The 26,568-nt window shown below is 48.8% G+C and overlaps 1 protein-coding gene across 4 annotated transcripts in view; it reads left to right on the forward strand.

The window, feature by feature from the left end:
* Positions 1–17,258, forward strand: part of LOC140386517 (free fatty acid receptor 3-like) — a 152,398-nt gene extending 135,140 nt beyond the window's left edge. For 3 of the 4 annotated variants that reach the window (XM_072468917.1, XM_072468916.1, XM_072468918.1), the window contains one exon: positions 15,634–15,929. In XM_072468917.1, coding sequence (XP_072325018.1) covers positions 15,634–15,812 — 179 coding nt within the window. In that variant the 3' untranslated portion in view covers positions 15,813–15,929. Of the gene's footprint in view, positions 1–15,633 lie in introns of all 4 variants that reach the window. The other variant, XM_072468915.1, reaches the window with a different exon arrangement.
* The last annotated feature ends 9,310 nt before the right edge of the window (positions 17,259–26,568 follow it).

Raw genomic sequence — 26,568 nt, forward strand, 5'->3', positions numbered from 1 at the left:
CTTGCACATGTGGAGGTGGAGTTGACCCTGTACAATGCTTCGCTCCAGAGTCCCACCCCTATTTCGAGCCCCGAATCTTCCTCCCACTTATCCCTTGTCACGTCCAGTTTGGCGTCAGCCCTCTCTATCAGCCGTCCGTACATGTCGCTGCAGTTCCCTCTGCCTACAATGTCTGCGTCCAATAGTTCTTCTGGTAGTGACTGTCGCGCCGGTCATGGGTATGTCCTTGTTTCCTTCCATAGGAAGCTTTTGAGCTGCAGGTACCTGAATCTGTTGCCCCCTGTTAGTTGAAATCTTTCCGACAGTTCATCCAGTGTTGTGACCCTACCGCCGGTGTACAGATCCCTAACTGTCAGTGTCCCCCGTCCTGCCTCCACCTTTAAAAGGAGGCGTCTGTAAGCGCGAACCTGTGGTTGTTGCAGATGGGGGCCATATCGGACATTTCGGTTCGGCCGAAATGTTGTCGCAGTTGGTTCCAAGACTGGAGTGTTGCCACACTACTGGGCTGTTTGAGTACTTCTGGGTGGGGATGGGAGTGCTGCCATGGCTAGGGCTCACAGGGAAGTCCTCTTGCAGGAGTCCTCCTCCGTGAGCACCCACCTGGCTTCTGGCTCCTTAATCCACCCCTTTATTCTTTCTGTTGTCGCTGCCCAGTGGTACTATTGTAGGTTTGGGAGGATTAGTCCTCCCCGTCCCGGATTTCATTTTCTGTAGGACCTCCTTTGGGGTCCTTGCATTCCTCCCCCTCCCACCTCCCCTCCCCCTCCACCGCCTCCCCCCCCCCCCTCCCCCCCTCATACACACACACACACACACACACACACAAACACCATAATTATTTTTTCCTGTGAGTTGAAAAAGGCCTTGAGGATGTAAATCGGGATAGATCTAAGTAGGAAGAGGTACCTGGGCACTCTCTCCGCCAGGAGGAGTGGGAGTGTGTTCCATCTCTGCAGGTCCTTTTTGACTTCCTCTGTCAGGCTGTTCAGGTTCCACTTGTGAACCCCCGCCCAGTCATGAGCAGTTTGGATCCCCAGGTAGCGGAATGTGTGTCGGGCTTGTTTAAACGGCAGTCCCACCAGCTCTGTCCCTCCCCCTTGTGGGTTCACCGGGAAGATCTCGCTTTTGCTCATGTTGCGTTTGTAGCCCGAGAAGGCACCAAACTCTTTCAGGAGCGCGATGATTCCTTCCAAGCTGCTTTGTGGGTCCGAGAAGTAGAGGAGCAGGTCATCCACGTAGAGCGAGACTCTGCCTCCTCTTCGGATCCTTTTCCAGTTCTTTGCTGTTCTGAGTGCGATCGCTAGTGGTTCAATCGCTAGGACAAACAGAAGCGAGGATAACGGGCATCCCTGCTTCCTGCCCCTGTGCAGCTGGAAGTACTCAGAGCTGGTGGTATTTGTCCGTACGTTCGCCATGGGGGTATTAGACAGGAGTTTCACCCAGGAGGTGAACCCCGATCCGAGCCCAAACTGCTCCAGTACCTCTATGAGGTACTGCCACTCGACTCTGTTGAAGGCCTTTTCTGCGTCCAGGGAGACGATCACCTCTGCTGTTCTCTCCCAGGATGGGGTCATGATCACATTCAGCAGGTGCCTGATGTTCGATGTTAGCTGTCTACCTTTGACAAAGCCCGTTTGATGTTAAGTAATGGGTTAAGAGACATTGCAATTAGTTGTCTCATTTATGTTAGGTATCCATTAATTGACACTGATATGTAAAGGGGCTTCAGGTGATGTGTAGTTAGAGTTTGTGCAAAGTCTGTTGGAATGAAATAAATGTGTGTTGGTGAAAAAGGGACAGAACTTTAGACTCTTCATATCACAGCAACTAAAACGTCTAACAATTGGTAGCAGAGGATGGTTGTGTATAAATGTGAAGGTTTGAAAGATACAACTTTTCCAGATAAACCAAGGAGTGAGTGGGAAAAGAAAAAAAGGGATATATGGCTGAACCCAGGATAAAGATGGCTGGATATGACTATCCTCCCTTATTTTCTGAAAGGGAATCGTACGACCAATGGAGAAGTGCAGTAGTTATGTGGACTAAGGTAACTGCTTTGGGAAAGAGAAAACAAGGTGTGGCATTCGCTCTTTCTCTACCATATAGCAGTAAAATCCGAAACAAAGTGCTTTCTGAGCTGGAATTGGAAGAGTTAGACTCAGAAGAAGGTCTGGAGACTTTATTACATTATATGGATAAGATTTATAAGAAAGATGACTTGTTAAGTGCGTATGAAGCATGGTCGGATTTTGATAAGTTCCGGAAAATGGAGGATATCTCCATGGATGACTACATAATGGAATTTGGCAGACTATATAAAAGGCTGCAGAAAAACAACCTGGAATTTCCACAGTCTGTGTTGGCCTTTAAATTACTTGACTGTGCTAGAGTGAGCAACATGGATAAGCTCCTGGTTTTGACAGGAATTCAGTTTACTGATAAGGATATCTTATTCGAACAGATGACAAAAGCTTTACAAAAGTTTCTGGGGAAACATTCGATTCCGATGGCTCTGATGACCCAAATAGGTCAGCCTGCACTCAGGCAGAATATGGAAGATACACTACTAACAGGATGGCGAAATCGTATGGCTACAAACAGGGCTCAAGACGATAGAAGGAGACCGAGACAAGGAAATGATGAAGACAGAAACCCAGTTAGAACCTACAATAGGAAGATGCACCCCAGAAATGGACGGGGCATGATAAATTGATGTTTTCGATGTGACTCTCAATACCATTATGCTTTCAACTGTCCAACTCGTTATGATAGAGTGTTTGAAGCGACACATGACACGGAAGAGTCAGAAGAGGAAAAATATAGAGACCAGAAAGAAGCCATTGTCCTATTGACAAGCAGTTTTATGCCGGTAATGAGGGTATTGGTTGCAGAATCCTTCAACTGTGCTGTATTGGACAGTGGCTGCACATCTACTGTGTGTGGAATTGACTGGTTAAAATGTTATCTGGACTCCTTAAATGCTGAAAATCGTAACAAGGTTAAGGAACTTGAAAGTTCCACAAGTTTCAGGTTTGGGGATGATAATACTCTGAAGTCGCTGAAAAGTGTGGTGATCCCTTGCAATATTGCCGGAGTGAATATTTCATTAGCACGGATGTTGTATCAAGTGAGATACCTTTGCTTCTGAGCAGACCGTCGATGAAGAAAGCACACATGAAACTGAATATGGAACCGGATAAGGCAACAGTTTTTGGAAAGACGGTGGACTTACAATTTACACAGTCGGGACACTATTGTATTCCATTACTGACAAATAATTTTTCAAGTAGAGTGGTTAAGGATGTGTTAATGGCAGTTGAAAATGGGACTTTAGCTGATAAAAAGCTTGTGGTATTAAAACTGCACAGGCAATTTGCACATCCGTTTCCTCGGAGGCTGAAAAATGTATTAAAGGATGCAGGGGTAAGGGATGACGACTATACTAAACTGATAGAACAGGTTAGTGACCGCTGTGAAGTTTGTAGGAAGTACAGAAGGACACCAGCACGACCGATAGTAACCCTACCTTTGGCCAGGGATTTTAACGACATTGTGGCCATGGACCTTAAGATCTGGGATAAAGCAAATAATATATTTATTTTGCATTTTGTAGATTTAGCAACCAGATTTAGTCAATCAACGATTGTCCGAAATAAAAAAAAAGAGTAATTCTGGTTCAAATCGTGGAAAAACGGATAGGGACAGGAATGGGCCGACCGGCAAAATTCCTTATAGACAATGGGGGAGAATTTGCTTATGATGAGTTTAGGGATATGTGTGAAAACGTGAATGTCAGAGTTATGAATACGGCTGCAGAAAGCCCATTTAGTAATGGTGTCTGTGAAAGAAATCATGCTGTCATCGATGACATGCTTCGTAAATTTTTGGCAGATCGACCAAATTGCAGGCTAAATTCAGCTTTAGCATGGGTGGTACATGCAAAGAATTAATTGCAGATGGTTGGGGGCTATAGTCCTTATCAATTAGTGTTTGGTAGAAATCCTAAAATTCCGTCCATTTTGGATGACCTGCCTCCAGCTTGGGAGGGGACTACAATTAGCTCTGGTTTTGCTGAACATTTAAATGCATTACATAGCAGTAGAAAAGCTTTTTTGGAAGCAGAAGTCTCTGAAAGAATTCGCAGAGCTTTAAGACATAACGTACGGCCATCAGATGCCGTTTTTCAGCAAGGAGGCATGGTATACTGTAAGAGAGACAATTCTACTGAATGAAAAGGCCCAGGGAAGATCATAGGCATAGATGGCAAAACAATTATTTTGCAACATGGTAATCAAACTGTTAGGGTACATTCATCAAGGATAATGGGTACAGATTACAAATTTTCAAATTTAGACAGAGCAGACAGACATGATGAGGAACCAGAGTCATCTGGTACACATGTCTTACAGAACTATGAGGACCAGTTAACTGATATAGACAGGGTTTCTGGAGAGGAACGCAACACTTCTGATGAATTAGAACAGGCCATTTTTCCGAAAGGGCAACTGCCAAAAGTTGGTACAAAAGTGGCATACTTGCCTGAAGGGTCTAGTCAATGGAAGGATGCAACTGTTATTAGTAGAGCAGGTAAGGCTACTGGAAAGTATAAACATTGGTTGAATGTACAGCATTCAGGGGAAGGAGTCAAGACAATGGATTGGGAAAACAAAGTTCAAAAATGGAGGGCACAGAAACGCAGTGCCAGTTCAGATAGTACATCGGATAGTGAACAGGTCTGCAGGAAAAGGTCGAGAACTATTGAAAGTACATCCCACAGCAGAAGGGAAAGATCAAGCAGTAGCAGTACAGAACGAGATACCAGGCGGGAGAGGGGACGTAGTTTATTAAGATCTCGGAACATGAGTAAGACTACAAATTCTAATAGGAGTAGAAACCCACATGCATGTGAAATTTTGGTGGCTTCAAATAAATTAGATGAAAAAGTTATCAAAGATGCTAAACAGCAAGAATTGCATAGTTGGAGTGAATTTGGGGTATACACGGAACAAAGAACAAAGAAATGTACAGCACAGGAACAGGCCCTTCGGCCCTCCAAGCCCGTGCCGACCATGCTGCCCGACTAAACTACAATCTTCTACACTTCCTGGGTCCGTATCCTTCTATTCCCATCCTATTCATATATTTGTCAAGATGCCCCTTAAATGTCCCTATCGTCCCTGCTTCCACTACCTCCTCCGGTAGCGAGTTCCAGGCGCCCACTACCCTCTGCGTAAAAAACTTGCCTCGTACATCTACTCTAAACCTTGCTCCTCTCACCTTAAACCTATGCCCCCTAGTAATTGACTCCTCTACCCTGGGGAAAAGCCTCTGACTATCCACTCTGTTTATGCCCCTCATAATTTTGTATACCTCTATCAGGTCTCCCTTCAACCTCCTTCGTTCCAGTGAGAACAAACCGAGTTTATTCAACCGCTCAAAAGAAGTACCGGATAGGGGACAAAGAGCTCTATCCCACAGATGGATTTGCACGGAAAAGGTTCTTCCGGATGGAACTTATAAGGCAAAGGCCAGGCTTGTGGCAAGGGGATTTGAAGAAAACTTAGAAGATCAGGATTTAAGGGTAGATTCACCTACGGCAGGAAAGATCTTCTTGGCTCTCTTTGCCACAAAGGCATGGGAATGCAAATCTATAGATATAAAAGCTGTCTTTTTGCAGGGGAATCGGCTCCAGAGAAACATTTTTCTCCGTCCTCCTAAAGAAGCAGCTAACACAGAAGGGGTACTCTGGAAGTTGAACAAATGTGTATATGGATTAAATGATGCATCTGGAGTCTGGTATTTTTGGATAAGGCCAGTTTTGTTAAAGTTAGGCTGTTGCCAGTTGAAAGCAGATCCTGCAATGTTTTACTGGCACTATAAAGGAAATCTTTCTGGCATCTTTATGATGCATGTCGATGATTTTTTGTGGGGTGGGACTAGTGATTTTGAAGCTATTGTAATCTCTGGTTTGAGGAAAGAATTCAGGGTTGGAAGTCAGGTTTCCGGTGCATTTAAATATATTGGATTTGAAATTGGACAGACTAAGTGAGGGGCAACTTTACGTCAGCAATCTTATTTGTAGAGGCGGTGGATATGGCCTTTTATATAAGTCAGATATTGGCAGAAATGTTGGGATTAGGGGATTTGGGTAATATACTTATTGACTGTCACATTGACAATAAATCCCTGTGGGAAAATGTGCACTCTACAAAAAGTGTCCATGAAAAGAGGTTACGGATAGACATCGCAAGTTTGAAGCAGATGTTGGACAGAGGGGAAATAACAAAAATTAAATGGGTCGACAGTAGCTATCAACTGACAGACTGTTTTACAAAAAGAGGGGCGAGTTCACAGAAACTGTTGGATATTGTTAATGAAGGGTGCTTGTTTCTGTGACTGTTTTTTTTTTTCTTTCTCAACCAAACAAAAAAAAAAACTGGAAAAAAACAGGGGGGGAAATCATTTGTGTTTTTGAGTTTCTTGAAATTTTGTTTTCACCTAATTATTTTTTTTCTCCAACGAAGGGCAGACTGTTAAATAACGGGTTAAGAGACATTGCAATTAGTTGTCTCATTTATGTTAAGTATCCATTAATTGACGCTGATATGTAAAGGGGCTTCAGGTGGCCTCTGACAGGTGATGTGTAGTTAGAGTTTAGTGCAGAGTCTGTTGGAATGAAATAAATGTGTGTTGGTGAAAAAGGGACAGAACTTTAGACTCTTCATATCACAGCAACTAAAACATCTAACATTTGATCCTCTGCGACCACCTCTGATACGCAGTTCTCCAGACTTTTGGCTACGATCTTGGCCAATATTTTGGCATCTATGTTTAGCAGTGAGATGGGTCCGTATGAACCGCACTCTGTTGGGTCTTTATCTTTCTTAGATATTAGCGAGATTGAGGCCTGTGCTAGTGTCGGCGGCAGTGTGCCCCTAGCCAGCGAGTCTGTGAACATCTCACACAGGTGCGAGCCAGTGCTGTCGCGAATGTTTTGTCGAAGTCAGCAGGGAAACTGCTCGGTCCCGGTGCCTTCCCCACCTGCATGGAGCTAATACTCTCCATGATCTCTCCCAGTTCTAGTGGTGCTCCCAGGCCCTGTTTTCTGTCCTCCCCCACAATTGGTGGGTCTAGTCCATCAAGGAACTGCTTCATCCTCGAGTCCTCTGTTGGGGACTCCAAGGTGTACAGCCCCCGGTAGAAGGCCTCGAAGGCTTTGTTGACCTTGTCTGGGTCTGTTTCTGATGTGCCTCTGCTGTCTCTAATTTGTGTGATTTCCCATGTGGCCGCCTGCTTTCTCAGCTGGTGCGCCAGCAGGAGGCTAGCTTTGTCTCCGTATTCATTTAGGGTCCCCCGTGCCTGGCGGATTAGGTACACCGCTCTCCTCGTGAAGAGCAGGTCAAAGTCCATCTGTAGTATTTTCCTCTCTGCCAGGAGCTCTACGGCTGGGGCCCCGGAGTATCGCCGGTCTACTTCCAGTTTGGAGTCAACTAGCTGTTGCCTAACCGCCCTCCCCTCCCTGTTTCTTCACGCTTTAAATGCGATAACTTCTCCCCCGATCGCAGCCTTTAGCGCCACCCAGAACATGGAGGAGTCTATGGACTGTGATATTTTCTCGCTGAAGGCCTTATCAGCCAGTAAGGCTGTGTCCAACCTCCATGCGGGGTATTGGGCACTGCCTGTCCCGACCTCACATCCATGTAATGTGGAGCATGTTCGGAGATTACGATTGCGGAGTATTCCTCCCTGAGCGGGGGGGGGGAGGCGGTGTGTTGTGTCCCCCCCCCCCCCCCCCCCCCCCCCCGCTCCTGTGAGATTAATCATACTTACCTGGTGGACATGCCCCTGCCCTCTGGGATTACCCTTTGTTAGGGGGCCGTCCAAGAAGGCCGCGGTCACAGTTCTCCCCATACAGTCGGGCTCCTGCGTCCGGGGGTTCCCTTTGTCCAGGGTCTCTGCTGAACCCCTGGATTGACTTTTGCCAGGCAATTTTTCCTGTTAAACTTTTAGGCGAATTTGCGATGAAAAGTGGCTATTTTGTGGGTCTGCGGGAGGAGAACCTCCTGATGTCCGTCTTCTCAACACATCGTCATCACCGGAATAGCGTATTTTGATCTTTGCTGCTTCTTGCTCAGATGCTTTTTACATATCAGTATTCAGTCAAGGGCAAGAAAATGGAGAAGTTGTTCGTGATTCCGCCTCTTGCCATTCAAAACAGTTGATTTTGAGGTTATTTTCAAAGCCATTTTCAGTGAAGGTGATTCAGCCTTGTCGAAAGCCAGCTTGTTCGGCATCCAGGAACTTCTGCACCTCTGACTCTATCCTCACTCTATCCTCGCTGTAACATGATACAGGAGGAGGCCCATTCAGAGATCAGATTTAGGTCGCTCGTAGGTAGGTTTGGGAGGCCGATGGCTTCATAGCGCTAGGGACTCGGGTTCGATTTCCGGCTTGGGTCGCTGTCTGTGCGGAGTCTGCACGTTCTCCCCGTGTCTAAATGGGTTTCCTCCGGGTGCTCCGGTTTCCTCCCACAAGTTCCAAAAGACGTGCTGTTAGGTGAATTGGACATTCTGAATTCTCCCTCCGTGTACCCGAACTGGCGCCGGAGTGTGGCGACCAGGGGCTTTTGACAATAACTTCATTGCAGCGTTAATGTAAGCCTACTTGTGACAATAATAAAGATTGATGTTGTTTGGACATGTGCCAGGTTTTAGAACATAGAACATAGAACAATACAGCGCAGTACAGGCCCTTCGGCCCACGATGTTGCACCGAAACAAAAGCCATCTAACCTACACTATGCCATTATCATCCATATGTTTATCCAATAAACTTTTAAATGCCCTCAATGTTGGCGAGTTCACTACTGTAGCAGGTAGGGCATTCCACGGCCTCACTACTCTTTGCGTAAAGAACCTACCTCTGACTTCTGTTTTGGGCAGTCTTCCTTCGCAGGTGACTTGTGTGAGGAATTGAGGCAACCAAACAGCGGGCATGCAGGGCCATGGTGCTTGAGGAACTCGGGAAGAATGTTATCATAGCCGGTGGCAATGACGGGCTTGATGTTTTGGTGCGCGTTGCCCAATTCTGCAGCAGTGAAGGTTTCAGGGCATGATCGAGAGGCGCTTCATTCAGTCTTTTTTTGTTCTTTCACTCCTTTCTCCAGGGGCACCTTTCCCATATGAAGGAGATGGGTCGCTAACTTGGTGTTAGTTGTCAACATGGGCTAGTTATAGCCAGTTGTAAATTTATTGTGTCTTTGGCCAATGAGTGAGAGAAAAGACAGGATTCACAGAAAACATTCTACCTACTCACAGACCATGGAATCTCCTTAAACAGCGTGCCCCAGCGAACAATCTGCAGAGTCTATTTAAATAGTGCACTGAATCAAACAGTCTACAGAATCTATTTCAACAGCGTGCCCCAGCGAACAATCTGCAGAGTCTATTTAAACAATGCACTGAATCAAACAGTCTACAGAATCTATTTAAACAGCATGCCACAGTATTGTTATGGGCCAGGGTGTAGAAAACGCCAAAGTACATCATGGAGTTCACCAGACCTACAACTGTTTATTGATTTTGGTTACGATGAGCACAAGGCCCTGCCTTGCAGATGTTATTCAACAGAGGCTATAAGCATTTTTAATCAAAAACAAAGTTTATTCTACAAATTTAGTTAACATTTTTATAAACACACACAGTAAACATTTTTATCAACTACAAACGTACATATTAAAGTACTGGTGGACAAGGATAAGAGTGGTCCGAGGATGAATGTGCTAAATTGGGGGAAGGCTAATTATAACAATATTAGGCGGGAACTGAAGAACATAGATTGGGGGCGGATGTTTGAGGGCAAATCAACATCTGACATGTGGGAGGCTTTCAAGTGTCAGTTGAAAGGAATACAGGACAGGCATGTTCCTGTGAGGAAGAAAGATAAATACGGCAATTTTCGGGAACCTTGGATGACGAGTGATATTGTAGGCATCGTCAAAAAGAAAAAGGAGGCATTTGTCAGGGCTAAAAGGCTGGGAACAGACAAAGCCTGTGTGGCATATAAGGAAAGTAGGAAGGAACTTAAGCAAGGAGTCAGGAGGGCTAGAAGGGGTCATGAAAAGTCATTGGCAAATAGGGTTAAGGAAAATCCCAAGGCTTTTTACACGTACATAAAAAGCAAGAGGGTAGCCAGGGAAAGGGTTGGCCCACTGAAGGATAGGCAAGGGAATCTATGTGTGGAGCCAGAGGAAATGGGCGAGGTACTAAATGAATACTTTGCATCAGTATTCACCAAAGAGAAGGAATTGGTAGATGTTGAGTCTGGAGAAGGGGGTGTAGATAGCCTGGGTCACATTGTGATCCAAAAAGACGAGGTGTTGGGTGTCTTAAAAAATATTAAGGTAGATAAGTCCCCAGGGCCTGATGGGATCTACCCCAGAATACTGAAGGAGGCTGGAGAGGAAATTGCTGAGGCCTTGACAGAAATCTTTGGATCCTCGCTGTCTTCAGGGGATGTCCCGGAGGACTGGAGAATAGCCAATGTTGTTCCTCTGTTTAAGAAGGGTAGCAAGGATAATCCCGGGAACTACAGGCCGGTGAGCCTTACTTCAGTGGTAGGGAAATTACTGGAGAGAATTCTTCGAGACAGGATATACTCCCATTTGGAAGCAAATGGACGTATTAGTGAGAGGCAGCACGGTTTTGTGAAGGGGAGGTCGTGTCTCACTAACTTGATAGAGTTTTTCGAGGAGGTCACTAAGATGATTGATGCAGGTAGGGCAGTAGATGTTGTCTATATGGACTTCAGTAAGGCCTTTGACAAGGTCCCTCATGATAGACTAGTACAAAAGGTGAAGTCACACGGGATCAGGGGTGAACTGGCAAGGTGGATACAGAACTGGCTAGGCCATAGAAGGCAGAGGGTAGCAATGGAGGGATGCTTTTCTAATTGGAGGGCTGTGACCAGTGGTGTTCCACAGGGATCAGTGTTGGGACCTTTGCTGTTTGTAGGATATATAAATGATTTGGAGGAAAATGTAACTGGTCTGATTAGTAAGTTTGCAGACGACACAAAGGTTGGTGGAATTGCGGATAGCGATGAGGACTGTCTGAGGATACAGCAGGATTCAGATTGTCTGGAGACTTGGGCGGAGAGATGGCAGATGGAGTTTAATCCGGACAAATGTGAGGTAATGCATTTTGGAAGGGCTAATGCAGGTAGGGAATATACAGTGAATGGTAGAACCCTCAAGAGTATTGAAAGTCAAAGAGATCTAGGAGTACAGGTCCACAGGTCATTGAAAGGGGCAACACAGGTGGAGAAGGTAGTCAAGAAGGCATACGGCATGCTTGCCTTCATTGGCCGGGGCATTGAGTATAAGAATTGGCAAGTCATGTTGCAGCTGTATAGAACCTTAGTTAGGCCACACTTGTGTTCAATTCTGGTCGCCACACTACCAGAAGGATGTGGAGGCTTTGGAGAGGGTGCAGAAGAGATTTACCAGAATGTTGCCTGGTATGGAGGGCATAAGCTATGAGGAGCGATTGAATAAACTCGGTTTGTTCTCACTGGAACGAAGGAGGTTGAGGGGCGACCTGATAGAGGTATACAAAATTATGAGGGGCATAGACAGAGTGGATAGTCAGAGGCTTTTCCCCAGGGTAGAGGGGTCAATTACTAGGGGGCATAGGTTTAAGGTGAGAGGGGCAAGGTTTAGAGTAGATGTACGAGGCAAGTTTTTTACGCAGAGGGTAGTGGGTGCCTGGAACTCACTACCGGAGGAGGTAGTGGAAGCAGGGACGATAGGGACATTTAAGGGGCATCTTGACAAATATATGAATAGGATGGGAATAGAAGGATACGGACCCAGGAAGTGTAGAAGATTGTAGTTTAGTCGGGCAGTATGGTCGGCACGGGCTTGGAGGGCCGAAGGGCCTTTCCTGTGCTGTACATTTCTTTGTTCTTTGTTCTATACCCACACAGCTACAGTAATCTATGTATCACCATTAATAAATTCCCCCTTTAACTGTTCCAATTTAATAATGTCATGTAAGAGTCCCTTTAAGAAATGTGTGTTTCTCAAATGGCAGCGGTGATGTCAGAGTGTGGGTGGAGCTGGAACACCAGTGGTAGAGAGATGGGATTGTGGGGTTGCTCAAGAGGCCGGAATTGGAGGAGCGCAGAGATCTCAGAGGGTTGGTAGGGTTGTAGGAGGTGACAGAGTTAGGGAGGGTTGTAGTGGCTGAAGGAGGTTACAGAGATGAGGAGGGTTATAGGGGCTGGAGGAGTTTACAGAGATAAGGAGGGTTATTGGGGCTGGAGGAGATTACAGAGATAGGGAGGGTTGTAGGAGTTAGAGAAGGTTACAGAGATAGGGAGGGTTGTAGGGGCTGGGGGAGGTTACAGAGATATGGAGTTAGTAGGGGCTGGAGGAGGTTACAAAGATAGGGAGGGCCATATGGGCTGGAGGAGGTTACAGAGATAGGGAGGGTCATAGGGGCTGGAGGAGTTTACAGAGATAGGGAGGGTCATAGGGCTGGAGGATGTTACAGAGATCGGGAGGGTCATAGGGGCTGGAGGAGGTTACAGAGATAGGGAGGGTCATAGGGCTGGAGGATGTTACAGAGATAGGGAGGATCATAGGGCTGGAGGATATTACAGAGATAGGGAGGGTCATAGGGGCTGGAGGAGGTTACAGAGATAGGGAGGGTCATAGGGGCTGGAGGAGGTGACAGAGATAGGGAGGGTCATAGGGCTGGAGGAGGTTACAGAGATAGGGAGGGTCATAGGGGCTGGAGGAGGTTACAGAGATAGGGAGGGTCATAGGGACTGGAGGAGGTTACAGAGATAGGGAGGGTCAGAGGGCTGGAGGATGTTACAGAGATAGGGAGGGTCATAGGGGCTGGAGGAGATTACAGAGATAGGGAGGGTCATAGGGCTGGAGGATGTTACAGAGATAGGGAGGGTCATAGGGGCTGGAGGAGGTTACAGAGATAGGGAGGGTCATAGGGCTGGAGGATGTTACAGAGATAGGGAGGGTCATAGGGGCTGTAGGAGGTTACAGAGATATGGAGGGTCATGGGGCTGGAGGAGGTGACAGAGATTGGGAGGGTCATAGGGCTGGAGGAGGTTACAGAGATAGGGAGGGTCATAGGGGCTGGAGGTGGTTACAGAGATAGGGAGGGTCATAGGGGCTGGAGGAGGTGACAGAGATAGGGAGGGTCATAGGGGCTGGAGGAGGTGACAGAGATAGGGAGGGTCATAGGGGCTGGAGGAGGGTACAGAGATAGGGAGGGTCATAGGGCTAGAGGAGGTGACAGAGATAGGGAGGGTCATAGGGGCTGGATGAGGTGACAGAGATAGGGAATGTCATAGGGCTGGAGGAGATTACAGAGGTAGAGAGGGTCATAGGGCTGGAGGAGGTGACAGAGATAGGGAGGGTCATAGGGCTGGAGGAGATTACAGAGATAGGGAGGGTCATAGGGCTGGAGGAGGTGACAGAGATAGGGAGGGTCATAGGGGCTGGAGGAGGTGACAGAGATAGGGAGGGCCATAGGGGCTGGAGGAGGATACAGAGATAGGAAGGGTCATAGGGCTGGAGGAGGTTACAGAGATAGGGAGAGTCATAGGGGCTGGAGGAGGTTACAGAGAAAGGGAGGGTCATAGGGGCTGGAGGAGGTTACAGACATAGGGTGGGTCATAGGGGCTGGAGGAGGGTACAGAGATAGGGAGGGTCATAGGTGCTGGAGGAGGTGACAGAGATACGGAGGGTCATAGGGGCTGGAGGAGGTGACAGAGATAGGGAGGGTCATAGGGGCTGGAGGAGGTGACAGAGATAGGGAGGGTCATAGGGGCTGGAGGAGGTGACAGAGATAGGGAGGGTCATAGGGGCTGGAGGAGGTTACAGAGATAGGGAGGGTCATAGGGGCTGGAGGAGGTTACAGAGATAGGGAGGGTTGTAGGGGCTGGAGGAGGTTGCAGAGATAGGGAGGGTTGTAGGGGCTGAAGGAGGTTGCAGAGATAGGGAGGGGTGTAGGGGCTGGAGGAGGTTGCAGAGATAGGGAGGGTTGTAGGGGCTGGAGGAGGTTGCAGAGATAGGGAGGGTTACCTAGGAATTAGGAGCAGAAGGAGGCAATTCTGCTCTTTGAGCCTGTTCCTCTTCCTGGGCTCAAATCCACCTCCTCATCTGTTCCCCATATACCTTTAACCCATTTTTAAAATCAGAAATATAACTCTCTCCGTCTTGAGACCATTTCCTGACCATTTTACCATACTATGGGACAGCGAGTTCAACAAATTCACCACCCTCTGTGAGAAGTAGTTCCTCCTCATTTCAGTTCTAAATCTACCACCTCTCAACCTATGTCCCTGACCTCTCATTCTAGATTGCCCCACAAGGGGGGACATTTGCTATACATTTACTTTATCAATCCCATTTAGTTTTGTATACACCTCGATCAAAACCCCTCTCATCCTTCAAAACTCGAGGGAGGGCTGGAGGAGGTTTGTTACATGAGAGAGATATCAGGAAATTGGATCCAGAATTGAGACCCCAATGTAGCAGACAATTTAGAGGTTAACCAAACCGAGGAAAAGAAAAACCTGTTAGCACAGAGGCAGAGGGATATGCGTACATCTGGCCGAGTTACATTGTCCCAGTCAGACTTAAACATCTTAGTGGGAATACACAGGATGCCCCAGATTCATTGTTCTTTGGGCATTCCTGTCTGACCAGACATCAGCCTATTACAAAGTCTGATGGCCTCTTTGTCCATCAAGGGGAGGTTAATTGCATATCGATGACATTACTCAGATCTTTTATATAAACAGTAGTGGGTAATCAGGCAAGATAAAGCTGATGGGTTCAAGCCTGGAGACCCCAGCAGAGAACCTTTGTTTGAGGGGTTGGGTGAAGCTTAGAGAGAGAGGGAGAAAGAAGGAATGCTGTTCTGAAAGTTACACAGAATAAGGCATTGGAAATCGACCGAGAAGTTCATGAAAGTTGCCACCCAGGCAGGTTTTGGGAAAAGGGTTCAGAATAAATATCCCTACCAGAAGACAAATTGCTCCGTAAATGCAAGTATTGCCTTTGTATGCCATGAAAGTATGTTCTGTTACAGTGCTGTTTAATGGGAACTCATGAGTTAAGGTCAAGAAGCTGCATGTAATCTGTTATTGTTAGGGTTGAAGGTTAAAGGTTTAAATATTGTTTTCTTTTCTTTTTTTTCAATAAAGTTTGTTTATAAAATAACCATATCCTACTTTGTATATTATCAATCCTGGAGCGAATTGATCTTTCCGCACAGTCTTAAACACAGTCCAATATCTTAGCCACTATTGAGAGCTGACTAGGCAAATGTAACAGGTTATGGAGATAGGGAAAGAGATAAGAAGGATTTGAACAAGAGGATTGGACTTTGGAAAATGGAGGCATCGCAAGGCTGAGTGCCAACTAGTTTGGCGAGCAACAGTGGGGGCTTGACTTGGTGTGAGTTCAAATGGGGAGGGGGAAGTAGAGCTTTTCATGGGGAGAGACTTGTGGGGGAGGGGAAAGGTGGGAGGAGGGAGATGTCATAAATGATCTGGTTCCCAGCAAAGTTCAGACGACTAACTTTCCTCGTTCATTCGCAGGTAATACGGCACAACATGGTGAACCTTACTCCCCTCGACATCTTCTCACTGGCCGTCTACTGCACCACCATTACCCTGGGCTCGCCCTCCAATGCCGTGGCGCTCTGCGTGTTCCTCAGAGAGCTGAAACGCAAGCCGACACCCAATGTCATCTACATGATCAACCTCTGTGTTTCTGACAGTCTCTTCATAGCTCTGCTGCCGGTCAAGGTGGTGGAGACGGTGTGGGGTGAGTGGGCACTGCCACCAGTATTCTGCCCCATCTACAACGTCTTCCACTTCAGCACCATTTACACCAGCGTCCTGTTCCTGACAGCACTCAGCATGGGCAGGTACCTCAGCGTCGCCTTCCCCATCAAGTACAAGTTGTATAAGAGGCCATGTTACTCTTGCCTGGTCTGTTTTTCCCTCTGGTTCCTCGTCATTGCTCACATCGCCTTCATCTTCCTGGTGGCGGCGACTGGTTCGCGGGATCATCTGGTGGCCCCAGGCCAGGGCAACGCCTCAATCTGCTACGCCAACTTCACCCAGGCCCAGCTGGAGCTACTGGTGCCCCTCAGGATGGAGCTCGCGATCGTCTTCTTCGTGGCCCCCCTGGCGCTCACCTCCTTCGCCTGCCTCGGCTGCTTCAGGGAGCTTGGCCAAAGCCAGCTCCCTCGGCGGAAGAAGGGCAAGGCCCTCCGGGTGGTGGCCGTCACCTTGGTCACCTTTGTGGTCTGCTTCGCCCCTTACAATGCCTCGCACCTGGCGGGCCTCGTCCTGCGCCGTGACATCAGCTGGCGACGGGAGGCCCTGCTCCCGAGCACGGCCAGCGCCCTCCTCAATCCGTTGGTCTTCTTTCTCTCCTCCACGGCCCTCCAGCAGAGCGCCGTCCAGTGCTGGCGGAGTGCGGAGCAGCATGTCCGGGACATTAAGGAGAGCCCGCAGCGCATCTGGCACAGTGCGATGCCACAGGGAAAAGGAGTGGATGGAGGTCCCACTCAGGCATCGGAGAAACGTCGGGTGCAAACGACCGCGATTGATTGAAGAGGCTGGGTGGGTGAGGTTCCGCGGGTACACTCCGATTGGATTGCCCGGTGAAGACACCCGGTAATGTCGACCGGCACCCCCGTGGTCTTCGTCACCAGTGAGGGTGTTCCACAGAAAAAGCAAATGCTTTTCTCCAGCTACCATTCGCCAGCTCTGGGTGTGGCAAAGCGTTCCAGACCCTTTATGGAACTGTGAGGCTCGAGGTTGGAGAACACCGCAGCCAATCAGCAAGCTCCCATAAACAGGAATGTGATCATCAGCCAGATGATCTGTTTCGTTTTCGTGATGTTGGTTGAAGGATAAATATTTGCTCCACGGCACCAGAGAGAGCACCCGGCCGCACCTTGCTCCTCTTCAAAAAATCACCAAGGCACATTTTACTCCCACTCGAGAGGGCAGACAGAGCCACAGATAAATGTCTCATCCTGAAAGACAGCAAGTCCAAAGTGCAGCACTCCCTCAGTACTGACCCTCCGACAGTGCAGCACTCCCTCAGTACTGACCCTCTGACAGTGCAGCACTCCCTCAGTACTGACCCTCCGACAGTGCAGCATTCCCTCAGTACTGACCCTCCAACAGTGCAGCACGCCCTCAGTACTGACCCTCCGACAGTGCAGCACTCCCTCAGTACTGACCCTCCGACAGTGCAGAGCTCCCTCAGTACTGACTCTCCAACAGTGCAGCACTCCCTCACTACTGACCTTCTGACAGTGCAGTACTCCCTCAGTAATGACCCGCCAACAGTGCAGCACTCTCTCAGTACTGACTCTCTGACAGTGCAGCACTCCCTCCGTGCTGGCCCTCTGACAGTGCAGCACTCCCTCAGTACTGACCCTCTGACAGTGCAGCACTCCCTCAGTACTGACTCTCTGACAGTGCAGCACTCCCTCCGTGCTGGCCCTCTGAGAGTGCAGGACTTCCTCAGTACCGACCCTTCGACAGTGCAGTGTCCCCTCATTACTGACCCAATGGCAGTGCTGCACTTCCTCAGTATGGACCCTCTGACAGTGCAGCGCTCCATCAGTACTGACCCTCCGACAGTGCAGTTCTCTCTCAGTATGGTCCCACTGACAGTGCAGCACTCCATCAGTACTGACCCTCCGACAGTTCAGTATTCCCTCAGTACAGAATCACCAACAGTGCCACATTCCCTCAGTACTGACCCTTAGACAGAGCAGCACTCCCTCAGTACTGACCCTCTGACAGTGCAGCGCTCCCCCAGTACTGACCCTTCAGCAGTGCAACACTCCCTCAGAACTGACCCACCGACAGTGCAGCGCTCCATCAGTATTGACCCCCTGACAGTGCAGCACTCCCTCAGTACTGACCCCCTGACAGTGCAGCACTCCCTCAGTACTGACCCTCCGAATGTGCAGCACTCCCGCAGTATTTAGCCTCCAACTGCGCAGCATTCCCTCAGTACTGACCCTCCGACAGCGCAGCACACCCTCAGAACTAACCCTCCGACAGTGCAGCACCTCCTCAGTACACACCCTCTGAAAGTGCAGCACTCACTCAGTACTGACCCTCTGACAGTGCAGCACTCCCTCAGTACTGACCTTCTGACAGTGCAGGGCTCCCCCAGTACTGACCCTTCAACAGTGCAGCACTCCCTCAGGACTGACCGTCTGACAGTGCAGCACTCCCTCAGTACTGACCCAACGAAAGTGCAGCACTCCCTCAGTACAGACTCTCTGACAGTGCAGCACTCCCTCAGTGCTGACCCTACGACAGTGGAGCACTTCCTCAGTTCTGACCCTCCGACAGTGCAGCACTCCCTCAGTAGGTCATAGAATTTAGAGTGCAGAAGATGGCCATTCGGCCCATCGAATCTGCACCGGATCTTGGAAACAGCACCCTACCCAAGTCCCTATCCCCATAACCCAGTAACCCCACCCGACACAAACTCAGTACTGACCTTTCAGCAGTGCAGCACCCCTCAGTACTGTCCTCTGACAGTGCAGCACTCCCCCAGTACTGAACCACCGATGTGCAGCACTTCCTCAATACTGTCCCTCTGGCAGTGCTGCACTCCCTCAGTACAGACCCTCTGAAAGTGCAGTACTCCCTCATTACTGACCCAACGACAGTGCTGCACTCCCTCAGTACTGACCCTCTGCAAGTGCAGCACTCCCTTAGTATTGACCCTCTGACAGTGCAGCACTCCCACACTACTAATGATCCGACAGTGCAGCATTCCCTCAGTACTGACTCTCTGACAATGCAGCACTCCCTCAATACTGACTCTCTGACAATGCAGCACTCCCTCAGTACTGACCTTCTGACAGTGCTGCACTCCCTCAATACTGACCCTCTGACAATGCAGCACTCCCTCAGTACTGACCTTCTGACAGTGCAGCACTCCCTCAATACTGACTCTCTGACAATGCAGCACTCCCTCAGTACTGACCTTCTGACAGTGCTGCACTCCCTAATTTCTGGCAATGGGAGTGTCAGTTGGCTGAATGATTTTCAAGTCTCAGGATTGTGACTTTGTCCCCCAACCTTCTTATTGAGAGGCCCGACTGCTAACCAGAGAGGTACAGCTAATGTCAAGCCATATCAATAGGTAACAGTTGAGATGTTGCCCATTAACCCATAATTACCATTTTAATTTAATGTGACTGGAATTGTGGAAAATTGTTTTATTCATCCAATCATCTGCGCCACCTTCAGGTGTAAATGAACAATGTGGAACAAGTATTACAGGAGAACACAACAGTAACTGAACCCGCCTGAGCAAAAGCACATCCTACTGGAATTACATTTCTGCCACACTTTTTTTGTCTTCAGTACTGAGTTGGATGAAGGCTACACATTTGAATGATAATATTGTTCTACAGCTTGCTGAATTCCATCCAGGATGTCACCTATAAACAATTGACTCCGAATAATTCTACCTGTGAATGAACATATCTTAATAGCTTAGCCTGTTATGTAAAGTGTTAAATCATACTCGGAGATGTAAGGGAATTATTTCGAAGGGATCTTGATTATTGAAATGATAATTGCAGGGGGATATTTTAGCTGATAAAAGGGCTGAACCTCTGAAGTTAATATCAGAGTGCCAAAACATTAGGAATCAGAAAAATACAATACAGAGAGATGCCACCCATCACACTTAATTGGTAGCTGCTCTTCCTGTACCTCGCCAATGGATTTACTCGCCTCCATTTCAAAGAGTGAGCACATGGAGCTGAATGGCCTCCTTCTGTACTGAGAGAGTGCTGCACTGTCAGAGGGTCAGTGCTGAGGGAGTGCTGCACTGTCAGAGGGTCAGTGCTGAGGGAGTGCTGCACTGTCAGAGGGTCAGTACTGAGAGAGTGCTGCACTGTCAGGGGGTCAGTGCTGAGGGAGTGCTGCATTGTCAGAGGGTCAGTACTGAGAGAGTGCTGCACTGTCAGAGGGTCAGTACTGAGGGAGTGCTGCACTGTCAGAGGGTCAGTACGGAGGGCGTGCTGCACTGTCAGAGGGTCAGTGCTGAGGGAGTGCTGTACTGTCAGAGGGTCAGTACTGAGGGAGAGCTGCACTGTCAGAGGGTCAGTGCTGAGGGAGAGCTGCACTGTCAGAGGGTCAGTACGGAGGGCGTGCTGCACTGTCAGAGGGTCAGTGCTGAGGGAGTGCTGTACTGTCAGAGGGTCAGTACTGAGGGAGTGCTGCACTGTCAGAGGGTCAGTGCTGAGGGAGAGCTGCACTGTCAGAGGGTCAGTGCTGAGGGAGAGCTGCACTGTCAGAGGGTCAGTGCTGAGGGAGAGCTGCACTGTCAGAGGGTCAGTACTGAGGGAGCGCTGCACTGTCAGAGGGTCAGTACTGAGGGAGTGCTGCACTGTCAGAGGGTCAGTGCTGAGGGAGAGCTGCACTGTCAGAGGGTCAGTACTGAGGGAGCGCTGCACTGTCAGAGGGTCAGTACTGAGGGAGCGCTGCACTGTCGGAGGGTCAGTACTGAGGGTGTGCTGCACTGTCAGAGGGTCAGGACTGAGGGAGTGCTGCACTGTCAGAGGGCCAGTACTGAGGGAGTGCTGCACTGTCTGAGGGTCAGTACTGAGGGAGTGCTGCACTGTCTGAGGGTCAGCACTGAGGGAGTGCTGCACTGTCAGAGGGTCAGTACTGAGGGAGTGCTGCACTTCTGAGGGTCAGTACTGAGGGAGTGCTGCACTGTCAGAGGGTCAGTACTGAGGGAGTGCTGCACTGTCAGAGGGTCAGTACTGAGGGAGTGCTGCACTGTCAGAGGGTCAGTACTGAGGGAGTGCTGCACTGTAGGAGGGTCAGTACTGAGGGAGTGCTGCACTGTCAGAGGGTCAGTACTGAGGGAGTGCGGCACTGTCAGAGGGTCAGTACTGAGGGAGTGCTGCACTGTCTGAGAGTCAGTACTGAGGGAGTGCTGTACTGTCAGAGGGTCAGTACTGAGGGAGTGCTGAACTGTTGGAGGGTCAGTACTGAGGGAGTGCTGCATTGTCAGAGGGTCAGTACTGAGGGAGTGCTGCATTGTCAGAGGGTCAGTACTGAGGGAGTGCTGTACTGTCAGAGGGTCAGTACTGAGGGAGTGCTGCATTATCGGAGGGTCAGTACTGAGGGAGTGCTGTACTGCCAGAGGGTCAGTACTGAGGGAGTGCTGCACTGCCAGAGGGTCAGTACTGAGGGAGTGCTGCACTGCCAGAGGGTCAGTACTGAGGCAGCACTGCACTGAAGGATGGTCAGTACTAAGAGAATGCTGCACTACATAACAGGTAAGGCAGATGAATTAAGAGTTTGGATTAGTACTTGGAACTATGATGCTGTCGCCATTAGTTGAGAGAGGGCCAGAATTGGCAGCTGAACATTCCAGGATTTAGATGTTTCAGGCGGGATAGTGGAGGATGTAAAAAGGGTGGTGAAGTTGCACTCCTGGTGAAGGACAATATCACAGGGCAGCATGTGGCTCAGTGGTTAGCACTCGGACTGCGACGCTGAGAACCTGGGTTCGAATCCCGGCCCTGGGTCAGTGTCTGTGTGGAGTTTGCACATTCTCCCCATGTCTGCGTGGGTCTGCAGGTTAGGTGAATTGGCCACGCTAAATTGCCCCTTAATCAGAAAAAATATAATTGGGTACTCTAAATTTATTTTAAAAAGGGGAATATCACAGCTGTGCTGAGGGAGGACACCTCAGAGGGCACATGCAGTGAGGTAATATGGGTAGAGCTCAGGAATAGGATGGGTGTCGTCACAACGTTTGGCTTCACTACAGGCCTCCCAACAGTCAGTGGGAGATAGAGGAACAGATATGTAGGTAGATTTTGGAAAGATCTAAAAACAACAGGGTTGTTGTGGTGGGTGATTTTAACTTCCTCTATATTAACTGGGATTCACAGAGGGGTTTGAATGGGGCAGACTGTGTAAGGACCATCCAGGAGGGATTCTGATGCACTGTCAATTACGACGAGACGAGAGTAGAGAGTAATCGAGGATTTATTACGCAGAGATGTGTGGCCTCCTGCAGCTGCTGCCAGAATGGCTGCAGCTCGGTGATCACACACATTTATACTCCGCCTACTGGGCGGAGCCAGCAGGCAGGGATCTACCCCCGTACCTGGAGTACAGGAGCCTTACCGTATTACCTCTAATACAACTATTATACAAACAGTGGTGACTACCACATTCACCACCTGTTAAAAAAGAGTCCAGCGGGGGGGGTGGAAAACTATTTACAGGTGTGCGAGGATTTGAAGGTTACAGTCTGGTGAAAATTTACAAATTTAGCCGATCGGGTGCCTTGATCCTCCGTTGTGAGCGCCACAGTCCCGGTGGTGATGCAGGCGCCGGCTTGGTCGCCGGTGACTCCGGGAGCGTGTTGTCCTCATCTTCATCCCTGGGTGGAACCAGTGGGAGGACGGATCGTCCTGGGGCGGGGGCTGTAGTGTGGTGCGCTGGGGGGAGGGTGGGTGGCGCCGGGGCAATTGGATGGGGGGGTGTCGGGTGGTGTTGGGCCGTGGGTGGGGATCCAGCTGGTGCCAGGTCCCTGAGGGAGACTGTGCCTTGATGGCCATCGGGGTACGCCACGTAGGCGTACTGCGGGTTCTCATACAGCAGTTGTACCCTTTCGATCAATGGGTCCGCCTTCTGGAGCCGCACATGTTTATGGAGGAGAACGGTCCTGGAGCTGCCAGCGATGATGGGAGCGAAACACCGGAGGTGGACTTCCTAGGGAAGGCAAGGAGACGTTCATGGGGGGTTTCATTAGTCGCAGTGCAGAGTAGCGATCGGATGGAGTGGAGCGCGTCGGGGAGGACCTCCTGCCAGCGGGAGACTGGGAGATTTTTAGACCGCAGGGCCAGCTGGACGGCGTTCCAGACCGTCCCATTCTCCCGCTCCACCTGCCCGTTTCCCCGGGGGATGTAGCTGGTTGTCCTGCTCGAGGCAATGCCCTTGCTGAGCAGGAACTGACGCAGCTCAACACTCATAAAGGAGGATTGCCGGTCGCTGTGGACGTAAGCGGGGAAACCAAACAGGGTGAAGATGCTATTGAGGGTTTGATGACTGTCGCAGATGTCATATCGGGGCATGGGATGGTGAAGGGGAATCTGGAGTATTCATCGACCACGTTCAGGAAGGACGTGTTTCAGTCGGTGGAGGGGAGGGGCCCTTTGAAGTCCATGCTGAGGTGTTCAAAGGGGCGGGTGGTCTTCACCAGGTGCGCTCGGTCTGGCCGGTAGAAGTGCGGTTTGCACTCTGCGCAGACCTGGCAGTCTCTGGTGACAGCCCTGACCTCCGCAATGGAGTAGGGCAGGTTGCGGGCCTTTATGAAGTGAAAGAACTGGGTGACCCCTGGGTGACGGAGACCATCGTGTAGGGCCCGGAGTTGGTCCACTTGTGCGCTGGCACATGTACCTCGGGATAGGGCATCGGGGGGCTCGTTGAGCTTCCCCGGGACGATACAAAATCTCGTAATTGTAGGTGGAGAGCTCAATCCTCCACCTTAAGGTTTTATCATTTTTGATCTTGCCCCACTGTGTATTATTGAACATGAAGGCAACTGACCGTTGGTCAGTGAGGAGAGTGAATCTCCTGCCGGCCAGGTAATGCCTCCAATGCCGCACAGCTTCTACGATGGCTTGGGCCTCCTTTTCGACAGAGGAGTGCCGAATTTCGGAGGCATGTAGGGTGCGGGAAAAGAATGCCATGGACCTGCCTGCCTGGTTGAGGATGGCGGCCAGGGCGACGTCCGATGCATCGCCCTCGACCTGAAAGGGGAGGGTCTCATCGACCGCGTGCATCGTGGCCTTGGTGATGTCAGCCTTGATACGGTTGAAGACCTGACGGGCCTCAGCCATCAGGGGGAAAACTGTGGAGTGGATGAGTGGGCAGGCCTTGTCCGCATAGTTAGGGACCCACTGGGCATAGTAGGACAAAAACCCCAGGCATCGTTTCAGGGCCTTGGGGCAGTGGGGAAGGGGGAGTTCCATGAGGGGGCGCATGTGGTCGGGGTCGGGCCCTAGAACAATTGACGGGCCTGGCACAAAGCAGCAAAATGTCCTTTCTTCCCGCAGGTCTTGCAGATTAATTTTCCTCAAAGAAGTCAATAAATGGCTGCCACCTCTGGTCTTACCCTAGCATTGAACCTCTCAAGCCTGAGAAACTCGGCCATGTCACTGACCCATACCCCTGATTTTGGGGGTTCCGACTCCCTCCACGCCAATAAGGTCCGTCTCCGGGCTACCAGGGAGGCAAAGGCCAACACATCAGCCTCTCTTGCCACCTAGACTACCGTGTCTCCCGACTCACCCAAACATCGCCACCTCCAAACTCGGAGCCGCGTGTACCTTCAATACCGTGGACATGACATCGGCAAATCCTTGCCAGAATCCCCTAAGCTTTGGACATGCCCAAAACATGTGGACATGATTTGCGGGCATGCCCGTACACTGTCCACACATATCCTCCACCCGTTCTGTCATGTGAGTGTCCCTTTAAGAAATGTTTTTGTCTTATCACATGGCTTCAGTGATGTCATTGTGTGAGTGGAGCTGGGCTGTGGCTCTGTGAGTTTGTTTTACTTTCACTTTGATTTTGGACTGGTTTTGAACTGCACAGGTTGAAAGAAGTGTTTCTCTATCTTCATTTTAAAAGCTGTTTCCAGACTGCTTGATAACTTAAAAGAGATAATTGTTTTCTGGAAGGAATTCAAACCTGCTGTTTGGAAGGGGGTCAAGAGTATCAGTAACGAGTCTTATACCAGTAAGAATGCCGTGTGCTGTGCCACACCTTTGAAAAGGGGTTTCTGGTTTTACTTGGATTTTGTTATTGAATTGGAACAGTTAAGGGGGAACTCATTAAGGGTTATACGTAGATTACTGTAGCTGTGTGGGGTCTTTACGTTTGTAATTGATAAAAAAATTTACTGTGTGTGTTTATACAAATGTTAACTAAATTCTCAGAATAAAGCTTGTTTTTTGGATTAAAAGCGCCTAAGAACTCTGTTGAATAACAGCTGAAAGGCAGGCTCTTGTGCTCATCGTAACCAAAAACAATAAACAGTTATAGGTCAGGTTAACTCCATGATATACTCTGGAGTTTGCTAAATCCTGGCCCATAACAAATTGGGGGCTCATGGGATCAAAGTCTATCTTTCGTAAGCTGAGTGAACTTAAAGACAGTGACGGGTGATCACATTAGTGTTTGCTTTTCAGGTGTTGTATTCAAGTTTAAATAGGGAGTGTTTAGTGGACAACGGCACTTTCAGAGGCTCATAAGCTTTTGGGGGTGGAGAAGGTCACACGCAGTACCTTACAAATGGAAACTAAAAAAAAGGTTTTTAGATTTGGCAACAACATTGCAGTTAACATTGCCTGACAAAATACAAAAAGACAAAATACAAAAATTGCGGTGGTACATGAGCATTTAAAATTGCCTGAGACACAGTCAGAATCATTGGAAATGGCAAGAATTCAATTACAGATCAAGCAGCTTGAACATGAAAATGAATGAAAGTGGCTTGAATACAAAATGAGGGAAAAAGAACGAATAGCCCGAGCAGAGCAAAAAGAGCGAGAAAGAGAGGTACAAGATAAGAGAAAAAGAAAAGGAGAGAGAAGAAAGGGAAAAAGAACGAATAGCCTTGCAGACCAAAAATGAGAGAAAGGGAGGGACAGATCAGGGAAAAAGAAAAAGAGAGAGAGGAAAAAGAAAAAGAGAGAGACTTTGAACTTCAGAAACTGGCCAGGAAACATGAAAGTCAGTTAAAATTGGCAGAGGTAAAGAGAAACGCACAGTCTGAGGATGGTGAGAAAGAGCGTCATAGTCGAAGGCTTGGTGGGGATCTATTTAAATATGTCCAAGCATTGCCAAGGTTTGATGAGAAGGATGTAGTAGCCTTTTTCATTTCATTTGAGAAGGTAGCTAAACAAATGAAATGGCCACAGGACAAGTGGATATTACTTATTCAAACATCATTGGAAGATAGAGCTAGTGAAGTGTTTGCATCACTATCAGAGGATATCTGGGACATATGAGGAGGTTAATAAATCCATCTTGGCTGCATATGAACAAGTGCCTGAAGCCTACAGACAAAGGTATAGAAATTTATGGAAAGAACCTGGTCAAACATACATGGAGTTTGAAAGGAACAAATAGAGTAACTTTGATAAGTGGTGTCATGTGAGAGTACCTTTAAGAAATGGATGTTTATAAATGGGTATGTATATAAATATCTGTAGTGAGAGTATCTTTAAGAAATGGGTGTTTACCACTGCAGTGATGTCAGAGAGTGGGTGGAGCTGGGCTGTCTGTCAGCTTTTTACTTTCGTTTTTGAGCAGGCTGCAGGGTGTGTTTTAGTTTTGTTTTCAGTGTTGGAGCTGAGCCAGACAGAGCAGGTGTACTGCTGTTCTCTCTGCCATCAAAAGACTATCTCTTGATCATTTGGTGAATTCAGA

Source organism: Scyliorhinus torazame, chromosome 12 (assembly GCF_047496885.1).
Source record: "Scyliorhinus torazame isolate Kashiwa2021f chromosome 12, sScyTor2.1, whole genome shotgun sequence".
Lineage (NCBI taxonomy): Eukaryota > Metazoa > Chordata > Chondrichthyes > Carcharhiniformes > Scyliorhinidae > Scyliorhinus > Scyliorhinus torazame.